General features: G+C 42.9%; 1 protein-coding gene across 6 annotated transcripts in view; it reads left to right on the plus strand.

The window, feature by feature from the left end:
- The first annotated feature begins 718 nt into the window (after positions 1-718).
- The window catches only part of PDE8B (phosphodiesterase 8B), a 222,423-nt gene continuing 195,145 nt past the window's right edge, over positions 719-27,996 (plus strand). For 3 of the 6 annotated variants that reach the window (XM_036020445.1, XM_028527179.2, XM_028527188.2), the window contains exon 1: positions 27,645-27,986. In XM_036020445.1, the coding sequence (XP_035876338.1) occupies positions 27,645-27,986 (342 nt within the window). Of the gene's footprint in view, positions 967-27,339; positions 27,987-27,996 lie in introns of those variants that run through there. The other 3 variants (XM_036020447.1, XM_036020446.1, XM_028527169.2) reach the window with 3 other exon arrangements.

The following is a 27,996-nucleotide window of genomic DNA, read 5'->3' on the forward strand; positions in this document are numbered from 1 at the left end:
GGAAAAGATTGCTGTTGTTGATCTTGGTTTTGACTGGACTGATTCGGCTCCTGTGGGCAGCTGAGAAAGGAAAGGCCTTTGCTGATGCTTGCTAGGTCTATACTAGAAATCTCTCCTCCCTATGGGAGCCAGGTATGGGGTGGGTATGATAATAACCAGGAGCAAGATGTCGGGTTTATTTACAGCTGAGGCATTTAATTAGCTACAATTTATTACTTTTTGAAAGTGCCCAAAAACTGCACATCTGCTCAGTCGTTTGATTCCAGCTCCTTGAACAGATTGAGAGGGGGCAGGAAGGGCAGCAGCACCTTTGGTGTGATTCGCATTTGACTCATGTTGATAAATTGTCCACACAGTTAAGACTGAGGACTAGTCCGTGGACACACAGAGTGAAGTGCTATTCATTTGAATACAAAAGTCCTCCTTTGCTTTGAGGAAGAATGATCTTTGTTATATATTATATATAATTATGACTAATGTATCTGATTTTAGAATCTCTTTAAAATAACTGTGTATACAAATTTGAGCTGGGGAACGAGGAAAATCTGATCCTTTAGTGTTTTCTTGGGGGTGTAGGCGCAAGGAGAGTGGAAGAGGGTGGGCATGAAGAAGAGGAAGCTTGCCCCCCACCCAGTCCCCTAGGGGAGAGTGAGGCGCTGCCTGGAGCAGAGCCCCTGGGGGAGGGGGGAGTGGTGTTAATCAGGCTGAAAGTCAGGCTCCACACCCAGGAGGGGCGCTAGGACCCAGGCACCCTCCGGCCTCGGACGTGCCTCAGGACTGAAGGCGCAAAGAGGCTCAGGCTCGCGGCCAGAGTCCGTTGGATCGGATCTACAGACCCTTCACGTGGTTGCCAGGGCTAGGGTGCGGGGTGCCGGGTCCAGCTGCCCCGTGTCCTCTGAGCCGGGCGCCCAGAAGCCGCCTGCTGCCGGCATGGACCATCCTCGCTGCTGGCCAAACACCCGCCAGGTGAGCGCCCCTTACGGGGGTCGGTGCGTCCAAGGGCCGCCCCGTTCCACCTGGGCACCTGGGCGCATGGGGGCCGATTTGGGTTGTACACGCAGGGGTCACAGGCACAAACCTAGAGTTGTCCCTTGGCCCCCTTTCAGGCACCCCCGCTGCTGAGAAGGGGTTCTTTCTTGTTTCCACCAGTCTCTGGGTATCCCAGTGCCCAACTCCGTTCTTCATTTCCGGGAGGGAAGCACCTCTAGTATCTGGTGTAACCATCAGGCTGAAAATTACAAATAAAATAATCGCCCACTACCAGTCGCTCTTCGCTTCTGGACGGCGCTGCACAGAAAGCAGCAGTGCTTTCCTGGGCATTAGCCCAGCTATTGCGAGGTCGGGCCAGCTCCACTGGCTCCTGTTGCTCTGGAGTTCCCACGCTTTCTGAGCGGTGGTGCCTCTGTTTTCCTCTCTGTGCTTCCAGTGGCTGCGTAGCTGCCTCCCCTCTTTAAGCCCCAGACCTGAACAAGGAGGGGGCTGTTCTGGCACGTGAAGCCTCACTGCCCTCACTTCAGCGCTCTCTGGCGACTTAGTGATGAGGGAACTCGCTTTCACCCCGCTCAGCTGCTGGGACAGCGCTTGTTGGGCAGACAGACCTAGCGTGAGGTTCAAACTACCCGCCGCTTGTGGGGGAGATGGAACACGAGTACAAGGAAGGGTCTCATAGCGTGGGTCACAGAAAGGTGCCAAGGAGAACAGTCTGTGGGGCAGGGAGGGGCGCTTCGTCCGAAGGGGGAGCTGCACAGGTGGCTGACACTCTGAACTTGGTGGGGGTGGGGGGGCGCTCTCCTGTGTGGCAGTGTCAGCTGAAGTGCCCTTGGTTACCTGGATCAAGTAGATGTGATCCCCTGGATTGTCGCGGGAGATGAGGATTGCACCGGCCTTTTTCAAAGGCTTGTTGGCTAGGGGTCCTCGGTCTTCAGTAGGCTTCTCTGTATACCCTCTGGACTACCCATGCTCGCTCATCCATTCCGCTTCTGCTTCAATCTGACACCAGTTTACCGGCTCCATGTTGCCAATCACAGAAAAATGTCGCTGACGAGTTGCTGTGGGCGACCTGCAAGACCACCGCACTACAGCAGTGGGTGTCCAACTGCCCCTGCAGCCTTAGTAGGCCGCTACCAGGTCAGGGCGCTGGGGGGCGTGCCTGCTCTGACAGTCACAAGCTGGTGTAGGAACCTGAAGTTAAACACGTAGTGCTAACCCAGTAGAGAGACTTCCTCTAAACTGTGTTGGGAGACAATCAAGAAAAACATTTACACAGGCCCTGTGGGGGATAGGTGAGGGGCAGAGGACTCTCCGTCTAGGATTTTATAATCTGAGGGCTGGCACTGCAAGTTCTGCTTGACTGCCCTGGAGACCTTGAATGAGCTATTTTAACCTAGTTCGGTTTTCCAAGAAGCAAAAACGGAAGGACGATAATTTGCCAGCATTGGGAAGCCAGTTCCAGCCCTAATTATACCACTGACCAGCTGTGAAACTTTGGGCAAGCCACACAACCTGTCTGGGCCTCAGCTGCCACAAAAGTTTCAAAAAGAACCCTTAATTCTGGGGTCTACTGTGACAGTATTTGCCAAGCTTAGAAAGTCTACAAATGCTCACTAGTTCTTTGTAGTCTAAATTGTACTGGTTCCACACAGCACCCATGGACTGAAAAGATACTGGAGCAGAACAGCGGGTGAATTGAACTTTAATTCCAATCTGTTTATAGAGCTACCCACATCTTTCAGGCTTAATGTCTATGGAAATAAGCCTAGCTGGTTTAGTTAATACTTAGAATGCACTGCAAAGGACCTCAGATAGAAAGTCTGGTTTAGCCCTGGCTGGTGTGGCTCAGTGGATTGAGTGCAGGGTGGCTGGTTCAGTTCCCAGTCAGGACACATGCCTGGGTTGTGGGTCAGGTCCCCAGTTGGGGGTGTGAGAGCAACCACACATTGATGTTTCTCTCTTCTCTTTCTCCCTCCCTTCCCCTCTCTCTAAAAATCAAAGATTAAATAAATATAATCTTAAAAAAAAAAGAAAAGACCTTTAAAAAAAAGTCTGGTTTAAGTTAGAGTGTGATATCATAAAAGATTCTTTCTATGCATTTGAAAGACCCTTCTCATAACCAGTCCAGAAAAGAGCAGAGAAGCCCCAGACCGATCCCTCAGTACCAGAGGGCCGAGTGCTGCAAATACCGTGCAGGCACCTGGGAATGACTCTGTTAATATTAACTTCTCTGAAAAGCAGCTTATCGGTTTGGTAATGAAGTCATAAAATTATCTTTGGAATCTACATTAAATATGGGAATGCCTAATATTGCCAGAGTTTATTGAGGTAAGCACTCCTTTAAAAAGCATTGCCTTTTTATTTAATTTCAGGAAGGGAAATAAGCAGGATGATTTATTATGTTTTCTTACTAGATAATTTGTTAAAAGAGATTTTTTTTAAAAAGCAGAAGTAAGTACAACACAGACTATAGAAATCCTCGTTTCTTCAGGTTCTGGAGATGAACGTCATCATCACTATCATAATGGCGGATGTCTGTGAAGCACTGTGTGCCAGCAGTCTTACCGCACACTTTTTTTTTGTACATAGTCCCATGTAACCTCCTTAGCACCTTCCGAAGGAAGTACTGTTATTTTTCCAGTTTTCCAGGTGAGAGAACTGAAGCTCCTTGCCTGAGATCACACAGCTGGTAGGCAGTAGTGTTGGACAAGCTACGTGGGTTTATTTACAATGATCCAAGCATTATGCAAGAAGGAAGAGGAGGGGTGGGCAAAAAGTGCCTACTAAGCATCAGTGCATAGAGATTAATAAGTCTTTTAAGAGTGGTGATTTTCTTTTCTTTTTATATTTTATCTTTTCTTGAGTTTTTCAATAAGACTTAGTTATCTTTCCATGTGAGCAAAGAGACTGACCTCTTTCTCTTGAACACTGTTGATCTGAGTGCAGATGGATGAACCGTAATTTATTTATCCAATTCTCCATGAATGAGCATTTGGAATATTTCTAAATTTTCACTATCACATATACAGTGCTGGCGTAGTGAATCTTCTTATTTATATACGTATGCACACATGTTCAGATAGTCCCGGTGGGTCAGTTCTTTAGGGTGGAATTGCTGTGTCCTCTTTAAGAGGCACTGCCATCTTGCCTTCACGAAAAGAAACGTAATTTATGGTTTGTGCTCCAGTTCTCCCACTAACATGTTTTGGGCTGTGGGTAAATCAGTGAATCTGAAGGTGCCATCTGGATCATCTGTGTATCAGGTGTGTCATCTGTGAACAGGGGTGGTAGGACTTGTGGGCTGCCAATGCATTTTGTGGGAATAGGTACAACCAGAGGTTGAACAAATGAAACTTCTCATCTTTGATTTTTTTTTTTTACCTAAACAAATTTAATGTGCTTTCACCTACTGGCACATGAACTTCTGAAATATCTGTTTTTTGGTACCCTGATATTTTTGAGGTAGATTTGTGTATGAGATGAGGCTAGGCTAGGCTGCAGTTACAAGTTAACCCTGAAACCTCAGTGGCTTAAAAAAATGTTTATTTCTCATTCACATTATGTGTCCAAAGTAGGTCAGCAGGATTCCCAGCTCCACACAATTACATCAGGAGCCAGACTGACAGGAACTCTGCCGTCTGGTAAACGCACTATCTAGAACACGTAGTTTCCATGGTCCCAAGGCAGGGAAGGAGAGGGGCTGGAAATTAATACCTCCTCTGAAATGCCTCAGTTGGAAATGAAGCATATTTCTCTTATTTACAGTCCTTCGGTCACAACCAGTTACATGGAACTCACTCCGATGCATGGAAGCGGGGACAGGTTTCCTGCGTCTAAAAAGAGAATACATAGGACTGGGCAAGAGTCTGCTCGGGTGGCCATGACAAAGTGCCACAGACTGGGTGGCTCACACAACAGAAATTCAGTTCCTCACAGCTCTGGAGCCTGGAAGTCCACGATCAATTTGTTGGCAGGGTTAATTTCTTTTCAGAACCTCTTTCCTTGGCTTGTAGGTGGCCATTGTAAGGGAGGAAAAATAATATTTCCTCAACTCTCCCAAATCCTTGGCTGAGGTCCCCCTGTAAGAAAACACAGATTTATAGAAGAAAAACACTTGTAATTATGTATGGTGACCTCACAAAAATACAAGACTCAAAAGGCAGCCAGACGATTGGGGCATGTGTGTGTGTGTGTGTGTGTGTGTGCGCGTGCGTGTGTATCGATCTATATCAATATCTATATTGATGTCGATATGTAGATATATATATAAAATATCCTGAGCTAAGATCTGAGGCTTCAAGCGGCAGAGAGGGGTGGGGGGAGGTGGAAGAGCAAATGTTTGCCCAACAGAGATTGCCCTGCCATGTAGATAAATCTATCAGATAAAGGAGTGATTTCTGGTAATAGCTTTCTTCCTGGTACAGGCCCCCTTTCTAGTGTAGCTTTTCCTTGCAAAAGTGTAACTTCTGCTCTGCTTTCAGAGTTTCTCCTGCGTGCAGTTTTTTTTTTTTTTTTTTTTAATGATCAGCTCAAAATAATCCTAATGCCTAAGAGGCATTTTTGAGGGTGGCATTCTGCTACGCTTCACTGTCTCCTCCCAGTGCCTTCACGTGGCCCTCCCTCTGTGCATGTGTCCTAATCTCTTTGTATAAAGGTCCCAGTCATGTTGGAATAGGACCCACCTTCATGACCTTAGTTAATGTTAATTACCTCCTTTAAGGCTCTATCTCCAAATGCAGTTGCCTTCTGAAGTACTAGGGGCTAGGACTTCAACCTATGAATTTGAGGGTCTATCTTCAGCCTATAACACATTGTCACTGAGGTATAGTCATACTGTTTTTATTTGAGGAGGCCAGTTTGTTTCTGAAGCCACATTGTGGAGTCATGTCCCTTTTCACACCACATCCCCCACCATTGACTAATAAAAGTGTTATTCTCTGAGTTCTCTGGTTGTTATTTAAAGGGGCCCAATGTCACTACTTACATCAAGAAACCTTTCATTAATGGCATTGGATCTTGTGTGAATGGCATTGGATCTTATGTGAGACAAGGTGACTGTAGGTGGGAGATGGTGACTGTGGTGGTGAAGAGCTCGCACTCTGAAGCAACTGCCTGGGTTCTAATCCCAGCTCCACCATTAACCAGTGTCAATTTAAGATCACCCAAACCCACAGAGGATGCCAATAAGAGTTTGTTTGAGTCAAAGTGACAACATAGGCTGGAGATCAAGATCTCAAGTGCTCCAGAGAATGGCAGTTTGCAGTTTCTTTTATGCATATGAAATTAAGAGAAAGTAAGGAAGATTATATGAAGGTACAAGAAAGCAAGGCAGGGATTAGATTACAGGATAGTTCACAAGATGATGAACTTTCTAGAGGGTGGTCACAGTTTATTTCTGAGGTGAGTTAACCTAGATGCATAGAAACAATGGGCAGGGCTTGCTTAAAGCAAAGATAACTTTTTTACGAAAAAGTTATATGTCTAGGGCATGACACCCCTCCATGACTTGCCCAGTTAGGAATTTATGATCAGATTACACTCTGAAGTTGCTTTCCATAGAATCTTTATTTTATTTTATTTCCTTATTTAGTCCACACCAGCAATATTTCCTCATCTGTAGTCTGGGAGGAGTAATACCTCACATGGTTATTGTCATCATTAAATGAGATAATATAGGTAAAGTGCTTAGTATACACTAGGGGGTCAAAACCGGTCGCTGTTATTATTCGCAACTTCAGAAGCTTATAGAGCCCTTCAGGCCCAATGTCATTGCCCCATGTCCCAGGGGCACAGAACACCAAGGGGCTCTGAGACTTGAGCTACCGGTGCTTCTAGTGCATGGCTGGGAGGCATGTGTGCCTTGTATGATAGTGATTGTATGACCATTTTAAACTCCAACAGCTTACACACATTCAAGTCATAGGTTCACAATTAGATTTGAGAATGGAAAAGAAACACAAGAGGCTTTCCCTTTAAATAGCCCCTTAATATTATCATCCACATTTCCGTTGAGGCAACGAGGGTTGGCAGTTAAAATGATTAATAAAAGCTGCACTTCAGTTTTTCCTGAGATGTACTCTTTCCCACTGTAGTGACCCTGGAATCAGGGTGTGTTTTGCAGTCAATGGCCTGGAACCTTTCTCATTAACCTGCCTGGGAAGATGACCTTGATCTGTACCTAGGGTGGATTATCTGTTTTGATTATTGTGAAACTCTGTATTCCTGGGATTGCACCTAGGCTGGGAGAGCTTAGAGTTGTCCTGTGGCCTTGGGCTCGCAGACCTGGAGCAATAGCAAGGCCAGTAGGAAACTGAGGCAATGGTGTTCCTGGGAGAGGCGAACCATACCCCTCATCCGCAGCAGCTACACATTCCCCAGATGGTGGAGGGAAGCAAGGCAGTTGCTGGGTCTTCCTATGAGACAACAGATACTGTGCATACTCTGTTTTCTGCCATTTTCTACTCTAAAGCTGAGTGAAGTGCTAGACTGAAGAAAAGTGTGTCTTGGGGCTTGGTTACCAGTCTGAGTCTGTGATCACTACTGCTGGTGGGGCAGCATCTCACAAACTGCTCTCAGCCAGGTAGGTGGTGGTTGTGATGTGCTAGTTGCTGCCTGTGAATGTGTCTACTCAGTTTTAGCTTTTAATGTTTTCAACAAATCCAATATTTCAGTCAGGGTAAGTGCATTGTTGCTAGTACATGGGTTGAGTTTAATTGCTGATTAAGCTGACTTCAAAAGGATTACACTGTGATTTGGCACTGAAACAAAACATTGTTTACATGGTTACACAGAATCAAGGAAATAGACCATGGGGTATATGAGTTTGATATTGATAAAGCAAATATTTGTTATTGGAGGAATGATGCAATTTCAGTTTTGTTTTGTCCTTTTGCAAGTAGCAGCCAAATGCTTTTAATAAAGAAAAGGTACCCACCAGTATATAAAGCTAGGCTCATGTTTTGTTATTTAGATATGTGCAAAAGGATTACCTATTACATATCAAATAACTAAACTGAAGGCAAGAGAAATGATCTAATTCCTCAGTATATGTGAAAAGAATTCAAAGCCATGAAAGACTACTGGGGCCAATTCTTATATCTCATAGGATTGTCCTTAGGCCATTATATCACAGTTTCATAGGCAACATTTTTTATTCTTAGTGGTACTTAAAGTGGTGATGTTTTGTATGATCAATGGTGTCTTAGATTTGATGCTATTTGGCAAAAGTTGTGAAGAGGGGACTGGAACCTAGGCCTCCTGCATCTCAAGCGGCCTACTTTCCCCTGCATACACCAAGGTACACATCCTCTGACCCAGATGTTTTCTGACCCCGGCTTCCAGATTGGTGGCAGACTGCAGAGGCCCTTGTATCTTCTGTGAAGACTCTGAGCCAGGTGGAGTCTGACTAAAGCTGTGGGAGCATCACCCTGGCTGCTGTATTGAGAATAGCTTGCGGCAAGCCAGAGTGAAGCAATGGTCAAAATAAAGGCTCACCTCCCTCTGAAAGCCTTTCCTTATAACCAGCATTAGAGTGACTCTAAGATAGTTTGCAAAAAAGCAGGTGGCTCATAGTTTGTTAGCTGAAGAATATTGCTCTAGATAAATGAACCATAATCTGCAGAGAGATGAGAACCAATGGACTCATTGGTTGCAGAAACTTATCTGATAAATGGGATGATCAAGTGAGAAGCCCATGATCCATAGTTTTGGTGCCAGTGCCAAGTGTGGCGCAGCCAGAAGCTAAGGGAAAGCAATTCTTTCACTAATGTCTGATCTGACACACAGCTGGGGTGGACAGGGGTACTCCTGTGATCTTCCTTTCACTGGGCCCCAACAATGTCTGTCTGGTTTCAATGATTGCTTTTACAGGTCTAAAAATCATGTTCCCATGATCACTTTGGGTCTCACACGGGAACCAACTGTCTGATCTGTCATCAAGGCCTTTACAGAATTTAAACAACTGCTGGTTCCTAAATACATATTCTAGAAACTCAATTGGCTAAAGATTAAAATAGGCCCATGAATAATATGATTAGTAAGGAATGATGAGTTTATTATTTTCTTGTGCTCAGGAATGAAATGTGTTGTGGCAAAATTCATTCCACGGCTTCTGCTGCCAGAGCAGAAGGAACATTGTGCTGCAGTTGCTAATGACTTGATTCAAACCACTACCTATGAACCAGACTTCCTCAAGAAGGTCATACCCAGAGATGAATTGTGTGTCTATGGCTCTGATCCAGAAATGAAGGCCCAGTCATATCTTGTATCTCTTGTATCTTTCTCAATAAATATCTCTGTTTTTCATAGTACATGGCTGGATACTTTCTGGGCAGGCCTTGTATACTTAGGAGTACAATTGCTAAGTCATATGGTAACTCTTTGGTTAACTTTTTGAGGAACTGCCAAACTGTTTTCCATAGCAATTTCACCATTTACATTCCCACCTGCAATAATGTATGAGGGTTCCAGTTTATCCACATCATTGCTAACACTTTGGATTTTCCTTTAATTTTTTTTTTAAGTTATAGTTATCCTAGTGGGCATGAAGTAACATCTCACTGTGGTTTTGCATTGCCTTTCCCCAATGTATTTGTCAGTCACTTGTATCTTTTCTTTGGGGCAAAGTGTATTCAAATTCTTTGTTCCTTTTTAAAGTTGGTTATCTTTTTGTAATTGAATTATAAAAGTTCTTTTTTTTAAAATAAGAGTTCTTTATATATTCCAGATTGTCAACCCTTATCCGATATATGATCTTCAAATATTTTCTTTCATTCTCTGGGCTATCTTTTCAGTCTTGTTAGTGTCCTCTGATGTCCAAAAATTTTTTATTTTGATGAAGTCCAGTTTATCTGTTTTTGTTTTGCTGCTTGTGCTTTCAGTGTCATCCTTGAGGAAACATTGCCAAATCAAAGGTCATGAAGATTGCCCCTATGTTTTCTTCTAAGAGTTTTATGACCTTAGCTTTTAATTTTAAGTCTTTGACCAATTTTTAGTTTTCATATACGACATGCGAGGAGAGACCAGCTTCATGTTTTTGAAAATTGATTGACTTTTGAATGTGAAACTAGGGGCTTCCAGCCAAGGTGGAGGTGTAGGCAGATACACTTTTGTTTGCTTCCTCGTGCAACCAAAAGAAAGACAACAACAAATTTAAAAACAAAAAATTACTAGAACTGCCTGAAAATTGATATGTGGAAGTCTGACAACCAAGGAGTTAAAGAAGAAACATTCACACAGACTGGTAGAAGGGGCAGAGATAGGCAGCTGTGGTGGAGAGGACTTGTGGCAAGCTGGGGGCTGGTGGACTGGGTGGTCCCACATTTGCTTGTGGAAGTCAGGAGAAACAGCTGGGGATTGAGGTGGACCACGAAACCCAGGACTCCAGCACTGGAAAAGAAAACCTCAAAATCTGTGTCTGTGAAGGCTTGTAGGGGTTGTGGCAGCAGGAGAAACTCCCAGTCTTACAGGAGAGTTCACTGGAGAGATCTACAGGGTCCTAGAACATTGACAAACCCACCCACCTGGGCACAATTTGCTTGTGGATAGCAGAGGAAGTAACTGAAAGCTGGCAGAGAGATGAGCAAGCAGCATTGTTCCTTCTCAGATCACTGCCACATATATAGTGCCACTATGTAGCCACGTGGGTTGTCCCACCCTGGTGAATACCTAAGACTCTGCCCCTTAAGCGTAACAGGTGTGCTGAAACAAAAAAATATAGCCCAAATGAAAGAACAGGTCAAAGCTCCAAAAATAGAAGTAAGTGATGAAGAGATAGCCAACCTATTAGATGCAGAGTTCAAAACACTGGTAATCAGGATGTTCACAGAAATGGGTGAGTATGGTCGCAAAATAGAGGAAAAAGTGAAGGCTTTGAAAAGTGAATAAAGGAAACTGTAGAGGAAACCAACAGTGAAAGGAAGGAAACTGGGACTCAAATCAATGATTTGGAGCAAAAAGAAGAAATAAAATTCAACTGGAACAGAGTGAAGAAACAAGAATTCAAAAAAATTAGGAGAGGCTTAGAAACCTCCAGGATAACTTCAAACGTTCCAACATCTGGATCATAGGGGTGCCAGAAGAAGAGGAAGACCAAGGAATTGAAACCTTATTTGAAAAAATAATGAAGGAGAACTTCCCCAATCTGGCAAAGGAAATAGATTTCCAGGAAGTCCAGGAAGTTCAGAGAACTTCCCCGGAACCCCAAAGAAGTTCGACCCAAGGAGGAACACACCAAGGCGCATCATAATTACAGTTCCCAAGATAAAGATAAGGAGAGAATCTTAAAAGCATCAAGAGAAAAGGAGACAGTTACCTAACAAAGGAGTTTCCATAAGACTATCAGCTGATTTCTTAAAAGAAATCTTGTAGGCAAGAAGGGGCTGGAAAGAAATATTCAAAGTTATGAAAGGCAAGGACCTACATCCAAGATTATTCTATCCAGCAAAGCTATCATTTAGAATGGAAGGGCAGAGAAAGTGCTTCCCAATAAGGTCAAGTTAAAGGAGTTCATCATCACCAAGCCCTTATTATATGAAATGTTAAAGGGACTCATCTAAGAAAGAGAAGATAAAAAATATGAACAGTAAAATGACAGTAAACTCACAAGTATCAATAACTGAACCAAAAAAAATAAGCAAACAATTAGAACAGGAACAGAATAACAGAAATGGAGATCACATGGAGGGTTAGTAGCAGGGTGGGGGATGGGGGAGAATGGGGGAAAAAGAACAGAGAGTAAGAAGCAGAAATGGTAGGTACAAAATAGACAGCAGGAGGTTAAGAATAGTATAGCAAATGGAGAAGCCAAAGTACTTATATGTATGACCCATGCACATGAACTAAGGGTGGGGTGGGGGGGTGGGATGGTGGGAGGGGAGGTACAGGGTGGAGGGGAACAAAAGAGAGAAAAAATGGGATAATTCTAATAGCATAATCAATAAAATATACTTTATAAAAAAAGAATGTGAAACTAACCTTGAATTCCTGAGATAAACACCATAAACACCACTTGGTCGTGGTATACTTTAAAATATATATATATAGTGCATAATTTGATTAGCTAAACTTTGTTAAGAACTTTTGCATCCATATTCTGAGATATTTTTACTGCAATTTTATTTACAAGGTCTTTTTTGTGGTAGGAAGGTTTGGTATCTGGGCAAATCTGGCCTGATTACATGTATTGTGAAAGGTTTCCTATTGTTCAATTTTGTGAAAAATGTTTGTGTAAAGTTGGTATTATTTCTTCCTTATGAGTTGTATAGATTTTACCAGAGAATTTTTCTGAGACTAGAGTTCTCTTTGTGAGCAGGTTTTGAATACAAATTTAATTTCTTTAGTGAATATGGGGAAATTCACATTTTAAAATAGTTTTTGAGTGAATTTTGGTACTTTGGGTATTTTTAGCAATATACTCATTTTATGTAATTTGTTAATTTATGTACGTAAACTTGTTTGTATTATTTCTTTCTTATCTTTTTAACACCCATAGGGTCTTGATATCAGTAACTAGTGTCTGCTACCTTTTTTTATTGGCCAGTTTTGGTAGCAGTTTATCAATTTTTATTGCCCTTTTAGAAAATCAGTTTTTGGATTCATTGAGTTTGTCTATTGTTTAACTATCTCCTACTTACTAATTTGTGATTATGTTTTTATTATATCCATTCTTTTCAGCTTGGATTTGATTTGCTCTTTTTAAAAATTTTTAGACTTAAGTGAATGTCAGATCATTGGATTTGGACCCTTCTTCAATAAAAGCTTTTAAAGCTATAAAATTCTCTTTAACTGTCACTTTACATGCATCTAAAAGTCTGATTTCTCTTCATTTTGATTCTGTTCACATATTTTCTAATTTTCCTTGTGCTTCTTGACTGATGAGCTATTCAGAACCCTTTGTTTAATTTTCAAATATTTGTGGATTTTCCAGATATTTTTGTTATTGACTTCTACTTTAAATCTACTCTCTGTGGTCAGAGAATATTCTTTGTATAGTATCAGTGGGTTAGCCTGTGGTATATCTTGGCAAATGTTACATGTGCACATGGAAAAAATGTGCATTCTAGAACTTGCAGTCAAGATGGCAGCAAAGGTAAACATGGCTCGCCTCCTTGACAACCGCATGAAAATTACAACAAAAATGTAGAACAACCATCACTCAGAAACATCAGAAATTGAGCTGAATAGAAGTCTGACAACTACTTACAAAGTAATTGTCATTAAGACTCCAGCTCCCATAACACTTGCTTATTGGCCCCAGGCCTGGTACTAGTAGCAGCCAGCCTAGATTCACAGCTTGGCTTCACCTGGGAATCTTCACACCTAGCAAAAGTAGCAGCCATCTCAAATTGCTTTAGAGCTCATGCAGTGTGGCCCAGGGCAGAACACAGGTGTGGACTAACCTTGGCCTGCACCACCCAGGAAACCCCGGAGCCTGCACACTCAGTAGACAGCTACAGACTACACCGTAGCACCACCACCCTTCCCCTGCACAGCTGATCCTCCACAGACAGTGGAGGTTGGTGGTCAGTGGTCATAGCCAGTACTTACAGCTGACTGTCCTGAGTATATCTCTCCCATTGATCTGCCAACAGCAACCAAGGCTCAACTACAAGAGGAGAGTGTAGTCAGCCCACATGAAAGGCACACCTGAAGTACCAGGCTTGGGTGATAGGGGAGGCTGTGCCACTGGACTCTACAGGACACCTACTACATTAGGCCATACTACCAAGACAGGGAATCATAGCAGCTCTACCTAATACATAGAAACAAACATAGGGAGGCTGCCAAAACAAGGAGACAAAGCAACATGGCCCAAATGAGAGAACAGATCAAAACTCCAGAAAAAGAACTAGACAAAATGGAGACAAGCAATCTATCAGATGCAGAGTTCAAAACACTGGTTTTAAGGATGCTCAAGGAACTTAGGACTGCAACAGCATAAAAAAGATCCAGTCAGAAATGATGGATACACTAATTGAAATAAAGAACAATTTACAGGGAAACAATAGTAGAGTTGATGAAGCTGAGAATCATCTCAATGATTTAGAACATAAGGAAGCAAAATACAATCAATCAGAACAAGAAGAAAAAAGAATTAAAAAATGAGGATAGTGTAAACATCCTTTGGGACAACTTCATGAAGTCCAACATTCACTTCATAAGGGTTCCAGAAGGAGACGAGAAAGAGCAAGAAATTGGAAACCTATTTGAAAAAATAATTGAAAGAAAACCTCCCTAGTTTGGTAAAGGAAATAGACATGCAAGTCCAGGAAGCACAGAGAGTCCCAAACAAGATGAATGCAAAGAGGTCCACTCCAAGACACATCATAATTATAAAGCCAAAGGTTAAAGATAAAGAAAGAATCTTGGAAAACAGCAAGAGAAAAGCAGTAAATTACCTACAAGGGAGTTCCTATAAGAATGTCAGCTGATTTCTCAAAAGAAACTTTGTAGGCTAGAAGGGATTGGCAAGAAATATTGAAAGTCATGAAAAGTAGGGACCTACAGCCAAGATTGCTTTATCCAGCAAGGTTATTTAGAATGGAAGGGCAGATAAAGAGCTTCCTGGAGAAGAAAAAACTAAAGGAGTTCATCATCACCAAACCATTATTATATGAAATGTTAAAGGGACTTATATAAGAAAAAGAAGAAGATCAAAACTATGAACAATAAAATGGCAATGAATACATATCTATCAACAATTGAATCTAAAATAGCAAATTAAGCAAACAAGAAGAATAGACACAGAATCATGGATATGGAGATTATTTTGATGCTTGCCAGGTGAGGGGGGGAAGGGGAGAATGGGTTAAGAGGTGAGGAAATTAAGAAGTACAAATAGGCAGTTACAGAATAGTAATGGGGATGTAAAGTACAGTATAGGAAGTGGAGTAGCCAGTGGTCTTATACGCAGGACCCACTGACATGAACAATGATGTGGCGATTGTCTGAGGGAGTAGGGGGTGCTGTTTAGAGGGAGGCATGGGGGAAAAATTGGGACAACTGTAATAGAATAATCAATAAAATAAAAAATGAAATTAATAAATGTGCATTCTGCTGCTATTATGCAGTGGGTTCTAAATATAAATTACTCCAATTAGGTTAATGGTATTTTTCAAGCATTTTATATACTTAATGATCCTTTGTTGTATCAATTGCTATAAGAGGAAGTTTCCAAGTATAATTGTGGATTTGTCTATTGCATCTTTCAGTTTTATCAAGTTTCGTTTCAAGTATATTGAAGCATTGCTATTGAGGGCATTCATTTTGGGGATTGTCATATCTTCTAGGTGAATTGAGACTTTTATCATGATAGAATGCCCCTTGTTATTCCTGAGTATATCTTGTTCTAAAATCTACTTTCTCTGATATCAATATAACTACCCAGCTTTCTTATATTGAGTGTTTGTATGGTTTGTCTTATTCTATCATATTGCTTTTAATTAGCCTATGTCTTTCTATTTAAAGTAGATTTTTGAGACACTATATACTTGGTTTCATTAGAGTTCTTAGATCATTTACATTTAATATAATTAGTAATTACATTAATTTAATAGAAATATCTATATGGCAGCATATCAAGCTATCACATTAATACTTGTTTTCTATTTTTCCCATCTGCTCTTCATTTCGTTTCCCTCTTTTTCTGCATTTTTTGTGTTGAGTAATTAATGATTCAATCTCATATCAGTTATTTCTTTGTTTGTGTTCCTCATAGTTGCTCTTACATTTACAACACATACTTTTTAATTTATCACAGTACACTTTTTTTCATAGTGTACTTTCAAATAATATTATACATAGTATATAATGTAAGAATCTTATACGTCCATGTACTCCCTCCTGCTCTTTGTGCTGTTTTTATCATTGACTTTATTTCTGCATATTTTATACATACCACAATACATTATAAGTATTTTTGTTATAGTGTTAATTATCTTTTCAAAGCAATGAAAGAAAAAGTATGATATATTTATCTTCATATTTGCCATTTTAATGCTTTTTATACATTTGTGGGTATTCAAGTTTCTAACTGATATCATTTTCCTTCTACTTGAAGAACTTTTAAAACTTTTCTTCTAATGTATGATTGCTGGTGATGAATTCTCTCCATTACCATTTGTCTACAAAAGCTTTTACTTACCTTAATTTTTGGAATGATGTTTTTCCTCCACATTGGTTGACAGTTTTTTCTTTCAACACTTTAAAGATATCTCTCCACTTTCTTCTAGATTTCATGGTTTCTAATGAGAAGTTTGTCATTCTTATCTTTGTTTCTCTGTATTTACTATGTTCTTTTTTTCTGGATCCTTTTAAGATACTCTTTTTTTTTAAGCTTTTAAATGTACATCTGGAGGAGTCTTTTTCTAAGTTGTTTTAACCTTATTACTAAGGCATGACTCACTGGGTTCTCTACTGATAGAGAACTTCCTGCAATTCAGTGTTTAAAATGTCTTATAAATGTATAGACCTTGTGGCTGGCCTCCATCTTTCACAAAAGTGTTAAGGAAGGAAAATCTTAACACCAAGTGATCAGCAAGGACTCCCCAGTTGGGCTGGTGAGAACTTGGATGGCTCCCAGTTTGTTGTGAGCTCTGTAAATTGTTCAGCTTTCCAGTCACTTTCTTCCTGGCCTGTGGAATTTCACCCTACTCATGCATGTCTTAGTGCTTAGCATATTTTCAAGTGCCCCTCAATGTTCCTTGTATATATAGCCTCTTCTTTCTGAAACTCTGCTCCACAGATTCCAGCCACATAGGTCTCTCCAAACCCTGATTTCTGTTACTTCCAGTCAGCCCCACCACTGGACTCTGTCTGGGATTCCTTCCCTGCTCCCCATGTGGAATGTGCTTCCAGGGCAAAGTTGAAGTAATGCCATATCCCTCCTATTTCCCTTCTCTTAGGGCTGACAGTCCTGAGAACCTATTGTCTGATGTCTGAAAATAGTTGTTCTATATATTTGATCTGCTTTTCTAGTTATTAATGGAAGGAGGGTAAACTTGGTCCCTGTTTTGTCATCATAGCCAGAAATGAATCTATGCTACAAATATTTATTTATAATCCTATACATAAGGTTTCCATCTTAAAATGCAGTTATATTTGAAGATGTACTCTGAGATGTTTTATGTTCTTTTTCTTCATTCTTCCTGCATAATAAAAAATAAACTATGGATATTGCAAAGTAATTTGGAAGAACTGCACTACATCATTTATGTTTATTATTGCAGAATTGTCTGTGTTCCCACAGTGGTTCCTGTGCGTAATCTCCATTCCCACACACCCACTCCAAGTGCAGCTCACATGACTTTGATACAGCATTCAGACTCCAAAATGGCTTTCAGCCCTTTCCCAGGGTAATTTCTAAGCCCTCATGGCTGGAGTTCTATTGTAAGAACAGCAGCCTTTCAAGTCTTCCTGTAGATGTGGCATCTCTAACTCATTAGTGTATATGTTTTGTACTCACTTGTGCATCCAGGACAAACAGAAGATATTAAAAGTTCAGTTAATGTAGAAAGTTATGCTATCTGAATTGTAATGAACTATGAATTTCTTAGAGAACTTTCTGCAATTCGGTGTTTAAAATGTCTTATAAATGTATAGACCTTATGGCTGGTCTCCATCTTTCACAAAAGTGTTAAGGAAGGAAAATCTTAAATCCTGGCTTGATTCCTTAACATAACAAGAGACAGTTCTCATACTACATTCTCCCTAACATGCCACTTTCATTTCCAAAGTCTGGGGAGCTTTTTTTCTTTTAAAGGTGATGTTTATGTTGGGGATTTAAAAAGCTCCCATTAAGAAGAATCTGTATCTTATCTTTTAGATCTCAATTAGAAATACCTTAAATATATACATATTTATATAAATATTTATATATACATGTATACATGTGTACATAAATGTATACATGTATATATTTAAGGGCTATGTAGGATTTATATAACCTATAAGTGTTTGATGACTCCATGCTCAGGAGAAAGTAAGTGATTAGTTAGCCATGCTAAGTGGGAATTCAGGTTAATGGTAAACAGAAAGATTTTCTGTTCAAAGGGTAAAAGAAGAGAGGCATACAGAGATACCTAATACACACAGAGATTGTATACAGAGATAAAAAATATAAAGTACAAGACTTAGTAGTCACCTCCTAAATGGTAGCCATTATTATTATTGTTATTCAGCCAGTGTTCTGAATAAATTATTTTATTTGCTTTTTGTACTTGGTGGATTGAATTCACATAGTCTCCTTCCTCTCAGTCCTCAGGACACTGCTTCCTAGAGCTTTATGTATTGTTCATAAAAGTTAGTGGACTTTTACTTTTTCAGGCTTGAACACTATATATTAAGAAAAATAAAAAATCAAGTACTCTGCTGGAAATCCATAGTCCTGCTGGTGTGTGTTTATTTGAACATTAAATTTACTTCTGTAACTCCCGCCACCCCTCCCCCTCAATTCCCATGTCTCAGAAAGGGCAAAGACTCCCGAAAACCTGTTCTTAGAAGTCCCTGAAATTCATAACTTGACAATTCTTATCAATCACCAGTGAGTGTTTTGTGATGTTCCTTTGTGTAATGATACCTTCAGGTTTAAGCATAAATTATACTACACTTCAGAAAAGAAAACATCAGAGGTGAAGCGTTTTTGGTTTTGTTTTGTTTTGTTTTGTTTTTTTTGGTCATTGTTTTTGCTTTGCAGTATCTCACTTTGTGTGTAACACTGGTTTTCAGGGTTTGACCTGAGATCAGTAGCATCAGCATCCTTTGGGAACTAGTTAGAAATGCAAATCCTCAGGCCCCGTAATCTGTGTTTTAGGCAATTCTGATGTGTGCTAAAGTTTGACAGCTGCTGGTGTGGAACACCCTGGAAGGTCTCCTACATCAAACTTAATTTATTACAAGCCACATCGTATGAGGTATGAAGAAGCAATCAGTCATGCCCCCAGCTGCTGTTGCCTTGGAGATGTTTCATGGTGTAACTCAGGAAGTGCCATGCTGTAGAGCAAATGTCAGGCTCTGAGAAGGAAGAAACTTCCTGCCAAAAGCCATCTAGAACACCTTCTTTCACACCTCCAGTCACCAAAGGCAGAGGATTAAGACATCAGAACCACAGAATGTGCTAATGCAGGGCCCTTGGGTTTAGCTGCAGCACTGAGGCACCTTTTAGCTAGTTAAGAAATAAAATCCCAAGGCTCAAAAGCTGTTCTTGAAACAGAAGTACCAAAAGACCAGATTTAGCCATCTGCATATGAAGCAAGAAACTCATCCCTGTGTAGAACAGACTGCAGAGAAACCCAAGGAAGTCCTGGCAGGTAGACTGCTTTCTTAGCCACGCTGGGAAAGGGGAACCATGGGCTGCTTAGTACGCAGGATCCAGAAGCTGATGGATGACCCCTCTCGCAGTGTTCATCATGTGACCTTTTTCCTTGAGTGCACCTGGAGAGAGAGGGAGAGAGCTCTGGTGTTCTTCCTCTTATTATAAGGACACTAGCCGTATTGGATTAGGGCCTCACACTTATGACGTTATTTAACCTTCATTACCTCCTTAAAGGCCCTGTTTCCAAATATAGTCACATTGGAGATTAGGGCCTCAACATGCGAATTTATGGCGGTGGGGGGAACACAATTCAGTCCATAATAGTCCTTGGTGTCCCAGGCCTGGACCATTGTAGCTCTTTCCCAATCCTCACTCCTGACTACCTTCACCAGTCCTTCTTGACTATGCCACCAGCTTTATCTAAGTAAAACAGCTCTTCTAAGGTACAGTCTCATTGAAAATCTTCAGTGATTCCCAATGACTAGAATTTCACCACACTCCTTAGTCTGGCATTTGGCTGGTTCTCTGGTCATAGCCTACCTCGTCAACCAAAATAATGCCATTCTCTTCCCCCACACCACACACCTTTGGAGTAATGTACTTCCTTGTTTATCAAGCATTCAGTGTGTGTTCCCAACTCTGAGCCTAAGCTCCCATTAGTCTCTCTGGAATGTTCTCTGTTCTTATCCAGCTACTGCCCTTTCTTCTTAGTGCCACTGTCCATCTCCCCAGTGACATCTCCATCACTTCCACCCACAGCGATCTTTCTCTTTGTGCTTGGATTACTTTTTCAAAGAACGTGTTAACACGCTTCCATGTGTGTGTGTGTGTGTGTGTCCCTGGTGGGACTGCCTGAGAGCCAGGACTGAGGGTTTTACTTTTTTGTGTCCTCACAGTACATGGCACAGTGGTGGGCATTCAAGCAGTGTTCTAATTGTGTGGGTGGGTGGATGGCTGGAAGACAAAGAATGATATTTCTTTGATAAGGTTTTCTGAGAACCTTAAATGTCCATAACCCTACCCAAGTCTCCTACTACCATATCAACAAAGTTGGTCCCTATAGGACTCTCACCCCAACCAGAGAATTTTATTATTTGTTTGTTATTCCAACCTCCCACAATATTCTAAACTTCATAGACAAAAGACACTTTTATGTCTTGTTCCCCTTTGCCTACTTAGTATCTGATACATGGTTCCACTCAGTAAATATTTGCTGAACAAATGAACGAATGGGTGGCTTCAGTGTCATGTAGTGCAATGACATCCTTTGGAGTGGATGGTACGCCTAGCAAAGTGCACATGCAGGCAGAAGAGTGCCTGCTCGGAAACCCGAACCTTTTTTTTTTTATCGCCCATGAGGCATTTAGGAATGTCATACTAATTCAGAACAAATGTATTTTGCTTCATGCATTGTATATCTTAGTCAAATTGCTGTGAATTAATGACTTGGACCCTGGCTTAGACTACCCGGAACCTCCAAGTAGTAATTAATAAACAAGTGTATTTATGCTTGTTTACTACTACTTTTTAAGGCCAATGTTTAATCATTTGACAAATACAAATTTTATTTGCAAGACAATGGATTTGTTTTCTAAATCTAGATTTTCACATGGAGAGTTTTCTTAGGGGTGGTAGAATCTACATGACTTCAACAACATACAGGAGAAGTTTCAGTCTCTATCTTGTCTTTCTTCTCCTTTTAATTCTACTGTTGTTGCCTCAGAAGACATGTCTAGTTATCTCACCTGCTCACTGTCTTTGAGATACACAAGTGCCTTTGCTCATGCTGTTTCCCTCGCCCAGCTCCTGGTCAAGGTCAAGCTGGCGTGCCCCACCTCCTCCAGCAAGCCTTCCCAAATTGTCATGACTATTCTAAACAAGTGCTGGTACCACTCATTTTTGTTCTTATGCCTAGACACTCATGTATGGTGTGCCCTCATTTCGCATGTGTAAGTCCCATCTCCCTGATTGCTCTATAAGCACCTTTGGAGTAGGGCTGTGCTTTGTGCTTTATTTGTATATTCCTTTATGCTTAAAAATCTTGTGAGATGTATTTACAAGATTTTTGGAAATGAATGTTTTATTTCCACAGCCTGATTGGGTCCAGTAGAATTCTGAAGGCAAGTAGCAAGGATATTCTGTAGTTCCTCCCAGGGTGTGTCTACCCCCTCCCTGTGGAGTTCTGGCCAACAGGAAGAACAGAATATTTTTGTATTATATGGATTCAGGGTCCAGTGCTCAGTGGATTCCATGTTTTATGATGTTGACCCAAGGAGGTCAGATGTTGGCTGAATCTCTACCTACATCTTCTCTGTTTGCATATTCTGCAATGGGCATGAGAAAGCTGTGCTGTGAGCCACATCCTCTCCTAAATGTGATTTGGTCTATGGCAAAAAGTCCAAGAAGTGGTGCAACTAGAGTAAAAAATACAACATGTTTTTATTCTCTTAAAAGAGCTGTACCACCCTTCAAATGTTTCACCACCAAAGTAGCTCCCTGTGTCTTTGTTTGTTTCTTGCTTTCTTTTGCCCTTGCACTTTGTGTCTCTGTGTGTCTGTTTCTGTAAATATTTCCTTTGTAAATGTGTATACATTTAATCTCTCTGCCTCTGTCTCCGTCTATCTGTGATTCTTTCCCATCTTTAACTTTTTTTCTCTTCCATCTTCTGTCTGAAGGAAACAAAATCAGTGGAAGTCCATAAAAGGAAATGTATTTAGCTAAAAAAAATTTGAGGAGAGATTAGGAGATATCGTGCTTATTCATTTACACTGTTTTTGTATTCACTGAAAGAATTTTTCAGAAAAAATAAATCTGTTGATCTTCACTTCCTTATCTATATCACTCTACATTCACTTGTGAACTTCAACAGATATGCATTTTCCTTAGTTGTAATCAATCTATATCTATATCTATATATATATATATAGATATAGATTGATAAATATATATATATATATATTTTAACCTAACATTATCTCATCTGTACTCATTTAAATAGTGGTATTCTGAAATGTTAGGGTAGTTTGTTGAGCCATTTCCTAAGTGTTTGATGTTTGGTTATTCTAGTTTCATTATTGTAAATAGCACTGCTACAAACATCTTTGCATAAATTATTATTTTATTATGCAGGCTTCTTCTGATGTATATTACCAAAAGGATTTTCAGGTCAAATGCATTGACTGACTTTAGAAACTAAAAAGACAAAAATCTATTCAATAAAAGAAAAGAAAACCCAAACACCTTCAATTTTGAAATGTGGCATTTAAGAGAAGACAAAGCCCAAAGAGGAAAGAAAAAATGAGGAAAAATTAATTTCATTTATTCAACAAATATTGAGCACCTGCTATATGCCGGGCACTATTCTAGAAATTTGGGGTTCATCAGTCAATAAAAAAACAAAAAATTCCTGCCCTGACTGGTGTGACTCAGTTGGTTGGTTGTGGTCCTACAAACTGAAAGGTCACCAGTTCAAGTCCCTGTCAGGGCACTTGCTTAGGTTGTGGGTGCACTGTCTGGCAGGGGACATACAGAAGGCAGCCGATTGATGTTTCTCTCCCTCTCTTCCTCTCTTCCTCTCTCTCACTGTAAAGAAAAAAAATTCTGCTTTTATAGAGCCTATATTGTAATAAGAGAAGATAGACAAGAAACATAAAAATAAATGCACCAATTATGTAATAAGTGGGAGGATGATAAGTGCTATGGAAAAAGAAAAATAGACTAGACTGAGGGGAATCAGAAGTGGTGGAGGGACAACGGATGCATGTGGGTTGCAATTTTAAACAGGAGGTATTGAGTAGAGACTTAAGGGAAGTAAGGGACTTAGCCATTCAGTTTTTGATGGAACAGTGTGTGTAACAGGCAGAGGGAAATACTCCTGGCTAGTAACATTAGGTCTCCTGGAGAAACAGCAAGGAGTCATGTGGCTGGAGCTGAGAGAGTGATGAGGGTGAGAGAGAGGAGGGCTCAGAAGGGTTTGGCAGAGGCCATATCATGTAGGGTTTTGTAGGTTCCTGTAAGAACTTCAACTCTTGTGCTAGTTCGCAAGGGAGGCTGTGGAAAGGCTAGCCTGGACTCACCTCCTTTGGGAAGGCAGATGCTGGACCTCTCCTTGATCTCTGCATCCAAGTCTCTGGGATGGGACCAGGGAACCACTGCATTTCAGACGAATTCTTTAGGGTGATTTTGCTGAATAATGCAATGAAAGAGAAAAATTCCATAGCATCTCCCAATGCTGGTGTTTTAAAGACTTGGCAGATTATCTAGGAAATGGAGTTGTAGAGGTTCAGTGACTTGAGGCCTGAGGTTATACAGCCATAAGAGGCAGCGCTAGGTTTCAGATTCACCCCTCTCACTCTGAGCTCGATGAACCTTCCACAACCTTCCACTGTACCTGGCTACCTAATGGACTGTATCACTTCACTTATCAGGTGGTTAGATTTCCAATAATCTCCACCATTAGGAATGTGGTTTGAATCCAGAAGCTCTGTAAGGTTGATTGCTTGATTAAATGTTTGGTTATCTAAAGAATAACCAGAAAGCTGCTATTGTTTTAACCTCTATGGTTATGAATCATTCAAAACATATTAATTGCATATTCTGCTTCTTTAGAGAAATTCTGGAAGAGTCATACCTTCTTAGAGGGAGAAGAGATCTTAATTGTTCAGAGTCTTGCAATGTCTCTGGGTCATGATTCTGAAATAAGCTCTTATTTAATATTAGTACAAAACATATAAACCATTTGGCTAACCCTGGACATATCTGAGGTTTAGTTTTTAAAGAAATTTCTGATTTACTTTGCTTTCTTTTGATTTGTTTCTTGGACATTGATAATAACTAATTTTTTTCAATTAGTTCAATTTTTAAATAAGATCTGTTTTTCTTGGCCTTATTCTGTAACTGGAGCCTAAATTTTATCTGCGGCATCTAAGCCCGTGGATTGCTGGTATCCTGGGATTCACTGAAATCTTGACATGGGAACCGGTCCAGAAATCACTTACACAAGCAAGAACTCAGGCTTCACAGCTACGCTAGAGGAGGATTTCAGTGAAACCATCTGTCGTCCATTTGCACACTTCTATAGGTCTCAGTGACCAGATCTGGGCCAGCAATGGGGGCAGGTGACACATCCCCACTGCAGACACTTGGTGGAGGTTCTAGGGCTACTTTATGTTTTTCCTTTCACTAAACCAGAATTGGCAGGGGAAGCAGTGACTGGGGAAGGTGTTGAAACTATTGACTACTCAGGGCATGGTAAGTAAAATGTACACCTAACTCATTTCCCTCATTCTGCTGCCTATTCCCGCAGAAGACTTGCATTCATTGAAAGGCACTGGTGCCAATATGAAATGTTCAGTTAACATACTTAAGCAGCTCAGTCCTATTCACCAGCAACTTTGAGGTTATGTACCCTGTCAAGGCTTAATTTTTTTTAAAAAGACTTTATTTATTTATTTCTAGAGAGGGAGAAGGGAGGGAGAAAGAGAGGGAGAGAAACATCAATGTGTGGTTGCCTCTCACATGCCCCCTATTGGGGATTTGGCCCACAATCCAAGCATGTGCCCTGACTGGGAATCAAACCAGCAACTCTTTAGTTCACAGCCCATGCTCAATCCACTGAGCCACACCAGCCAGGGCTTAATTTTTTTTTTAATGTAGAAAGCTCAACCTCAGTTTGTTTCTGGGTGATGTATCCCTTCATAATCGAGCCCCTGATGTTTGCCACCAGAAGATTGGTTGTCATTTCTGTTCTGCCATAGGCTTCTTTCTTTCAAAATCCTCAGTGACCGACTGGCCCTGTTCTCTTCTCTGGGGGGTTTCATCATAGCAGCTGCATTCCTGGAGAAAACCCTGAAAAGGCAGACTGGCATGAAAATTAGCATGGCTCCAAATTTCAGAAAGGCTGCCACTGGTAGCTCCATGAAGGATAATGGCCGAAATGGGTCTATAGAAGAGAGTGCTAGATGTGCATTAGGGGTGATTAATTCCCGACCTAACACGACATCAGGGATTGGTATGGACACTAGCAATTTTGTAACTGAACTCTGATGATGCTTTCCCAGGTTCTGAATGGTCCCTTGAAAGTAGACCAGATGGCAGTCATCAGGCTTAAGCCTATTTCAAGTGAATGATTGTCCCTGTCTCTTAGTCTTTAGCATTTAATGTGGGGTTCTTAGAGGCATGAATAGGGGCGAGGAAGCCTGGACCCAGGCAGCCTGGAAGGTAACTGTGGTGGAAGCTGTGAGTCCAGGAAAAAGGACTTTCCCCCCAGCTGGGGAGTGCTGCCTGCAGCTGAACTGCTGGTCTCACAAAGGGAGTGCCTCCGCTGAAGAGGGAAACCTTGCCTGGGGTTGCTGAGGCGGCCTGCAAGCAACTGCAGACCCACGTGGGGGTAAAAATGGCCTGTCCTCCTAGCCTGCCCTCAGGACGATGCCGAAGCACCATCTCAGCTTCAGAGTCCTCCCTGCAGGCATGGCCGAGGCGTGCATCGAGGCTGTGTCCTAGCTCAGTTTCTCCCTCTGCTCCACCTTTCCTCCCCCTCTGCCTCCACCAACTCCTCCCTCCTTCCATCCCCTTCCTCTCCTTCCAGGTGCTGATTGCAAGATGGAAAGTTGAAATGTTAAACTGAGAAGAAGAAAAACAAAGGTGGAATAATTAGGTTAGACTAGTGCTTCCTCCTATCCATATCTGAATTTGAGATTTGGAGTGACACCTTGCTTCTCTTTGAAGGTTAGAAGTTGTCGAAGTCTTCATTCATTTGCTTCAAGGGTTGGGAAGTGAAAGAAAAGAAGAATCAAATAAATTATTTCAAATTAGATACTTCCTTGTGCTTTGCATTGTGATTCTGCATTCTTGCCCTAATGAGCAACTGTACATTGAGTCCGTTCTGGGATATCTCGTTTCTCCCCTGTGCTGCTGTGGCAGCAGGCAGGAGTCACCCAAAGACCTGATGAATAAAGGGGCAGTGTTGCCTTGCAGTTCTAACCAGAGTTCCTATCCCGGGAGAATGAAAATCAGCCTTGCTTCTACAGGTATTCTTCTCCTTGAGTGAAGTCTGCACTGTGTGGCTCGCCAGAGGGATGGAAGGCAGTTTGACTGCCCTGCCCAGAGTGTGAGGAAAAGCAGTTGACAACGGGAGGCTGGATGGGGTAGAAGCCGGGGTGAACCTTTAGTGACACCCAAGAAAGAGGTGAAGGTTCTGGAAGACAAAGCCGAGAACCACACGGAGAGCTTCTTTCTGTTCTTTCCTTGGACCTTAGGGGAACTGGCGTGTTTAAGTGTTCCTTCCTCTGTAGGGCCTCCCGTCCCTGGGCGCGGACCTGCAGACGATGAGTGGACATGGAATGGACTTCCTCAGAAGTCTCGAGTCTCCATCCCACTCGGCCCTCAGAACGCAAGGCGGAACTGCGGAGGCGGGAGGTCTTTCCCTGACTCTCAGAGCGTACTGGGAGGTGCCCAGTTCGGGTGGGTGGGCTTGGGCTGTAGGGTCCCTACTGTTTCGGGATGGCGTCCTGATGTTTTGCTCAGGGATGTGTTGCAACGTGTCCGTGGAAGGCTTATTGCGGCGCTCCCCTCTCTACACCGCCCCTCCGGGCGCGGCCCCAGGTGTATGCCGCGAGGGGAAGAGGGGCTGGGGCACTGGACGGCGGCCCCAGGATGGGTGCAGAAGGGAGGAGGCTGCTGGACAGCGGAGGCGGAGGGGAGGGCGCCGAGGCGTGGTGCAGGCGGCCGGCCGCGCACTGGCGCTCAGTGGACCGAGCCTGGCGGCGGGCACGCTCGCCCAGCCCAGGAGAGCTGGGGAGCAGCGGGCGGGGCGGAGGGGCGCCGTAGGGCCGGAGCAGCGGCGGCTGCGGAGCGAGGGCACCTGAGGAGGGAGGAGGACGCGCGTGGACTGAAAGTGGGGAAAGAAGAGGCAGGCCGGCGGGCGGGCGCCCTGGCCCGGGGGTCACGAGCGCGGGAGCCGGGCGAGGTGGAGCTGGGCGGCGGCGCGGGCTGAGTCGAGGGAGGAGGGGAAGGCGGAGGCGCGGGGAGCGTGTTTGGGGCGCCGCGGTTGGGAGGGTGGCGGCTGCCGGTGCGCGCGGGGCGCTGTGGGTGCGCGCTTCCCCGCTCAGCGAGGAAGATGGCCCAGAAGGGAAAGTTGGGGTGACGCGCGCGGCCCCCGGAGGCTCGGCTGGGGGCACCGCGGCGAGCCCGACGGAGCGACGGCCAGACAGGCCGGGGGGTGGCGCGCAGTCCGGGTGCTGCCACCGCTGCCGAGGCGCCCGCCCCCTCACTGCAGGTGGCCGCGGGTGCGCTGGGTCCGGGCGCCGGGGGCGCGGACGGGCGCGCGGGGGAGCCCGGCCAAGGGATGGGCTGCGCCCCCAGCATCCACGTTTCGCAGAGCGGCGTGATCTACTGTCGGGACTCGGACGAGTCCAACTCGCCCTGCCATATCACCAGCGTGTCGCAGGGCTCCGCAGCCCCCCAGCCCGGCCTCTTCGTCCAGACCGACGCCGCCGACGCCGTACCCCGGAGCCGCGCGTCCGGACCCCCGAGCGCCGCTCGGGTCCGTAGGGCCCGCCGCGCAGAGCTGGGCAGTGGCAGCAGCACCGACTCTGCGGTCCCCACGGGGACCACCTGCAGGGGCCGGAGGCGCCACTGCTGCAGCAGCGCGGAGGCCGAGACCCAGACCAACTACTCCAACGTCAAGGTAAACGCAA

Source organism: Phyllostomus discolor, chromosome 3 (assembly GCF_004126475.2).
Source record: "Phyllostomus discolor isolate MPI-MPIP mPhyDis1 chromosome 3, mPhyDis1.pri.v3, whole genome shotgun sequence".
Taxonomy (NCBI): Eukaryota; Metazoa; Chordata; class Mammalia; order Chiroptera; family Phyllostomidae; genus Phyllostomus; species Phyllostomus discolor.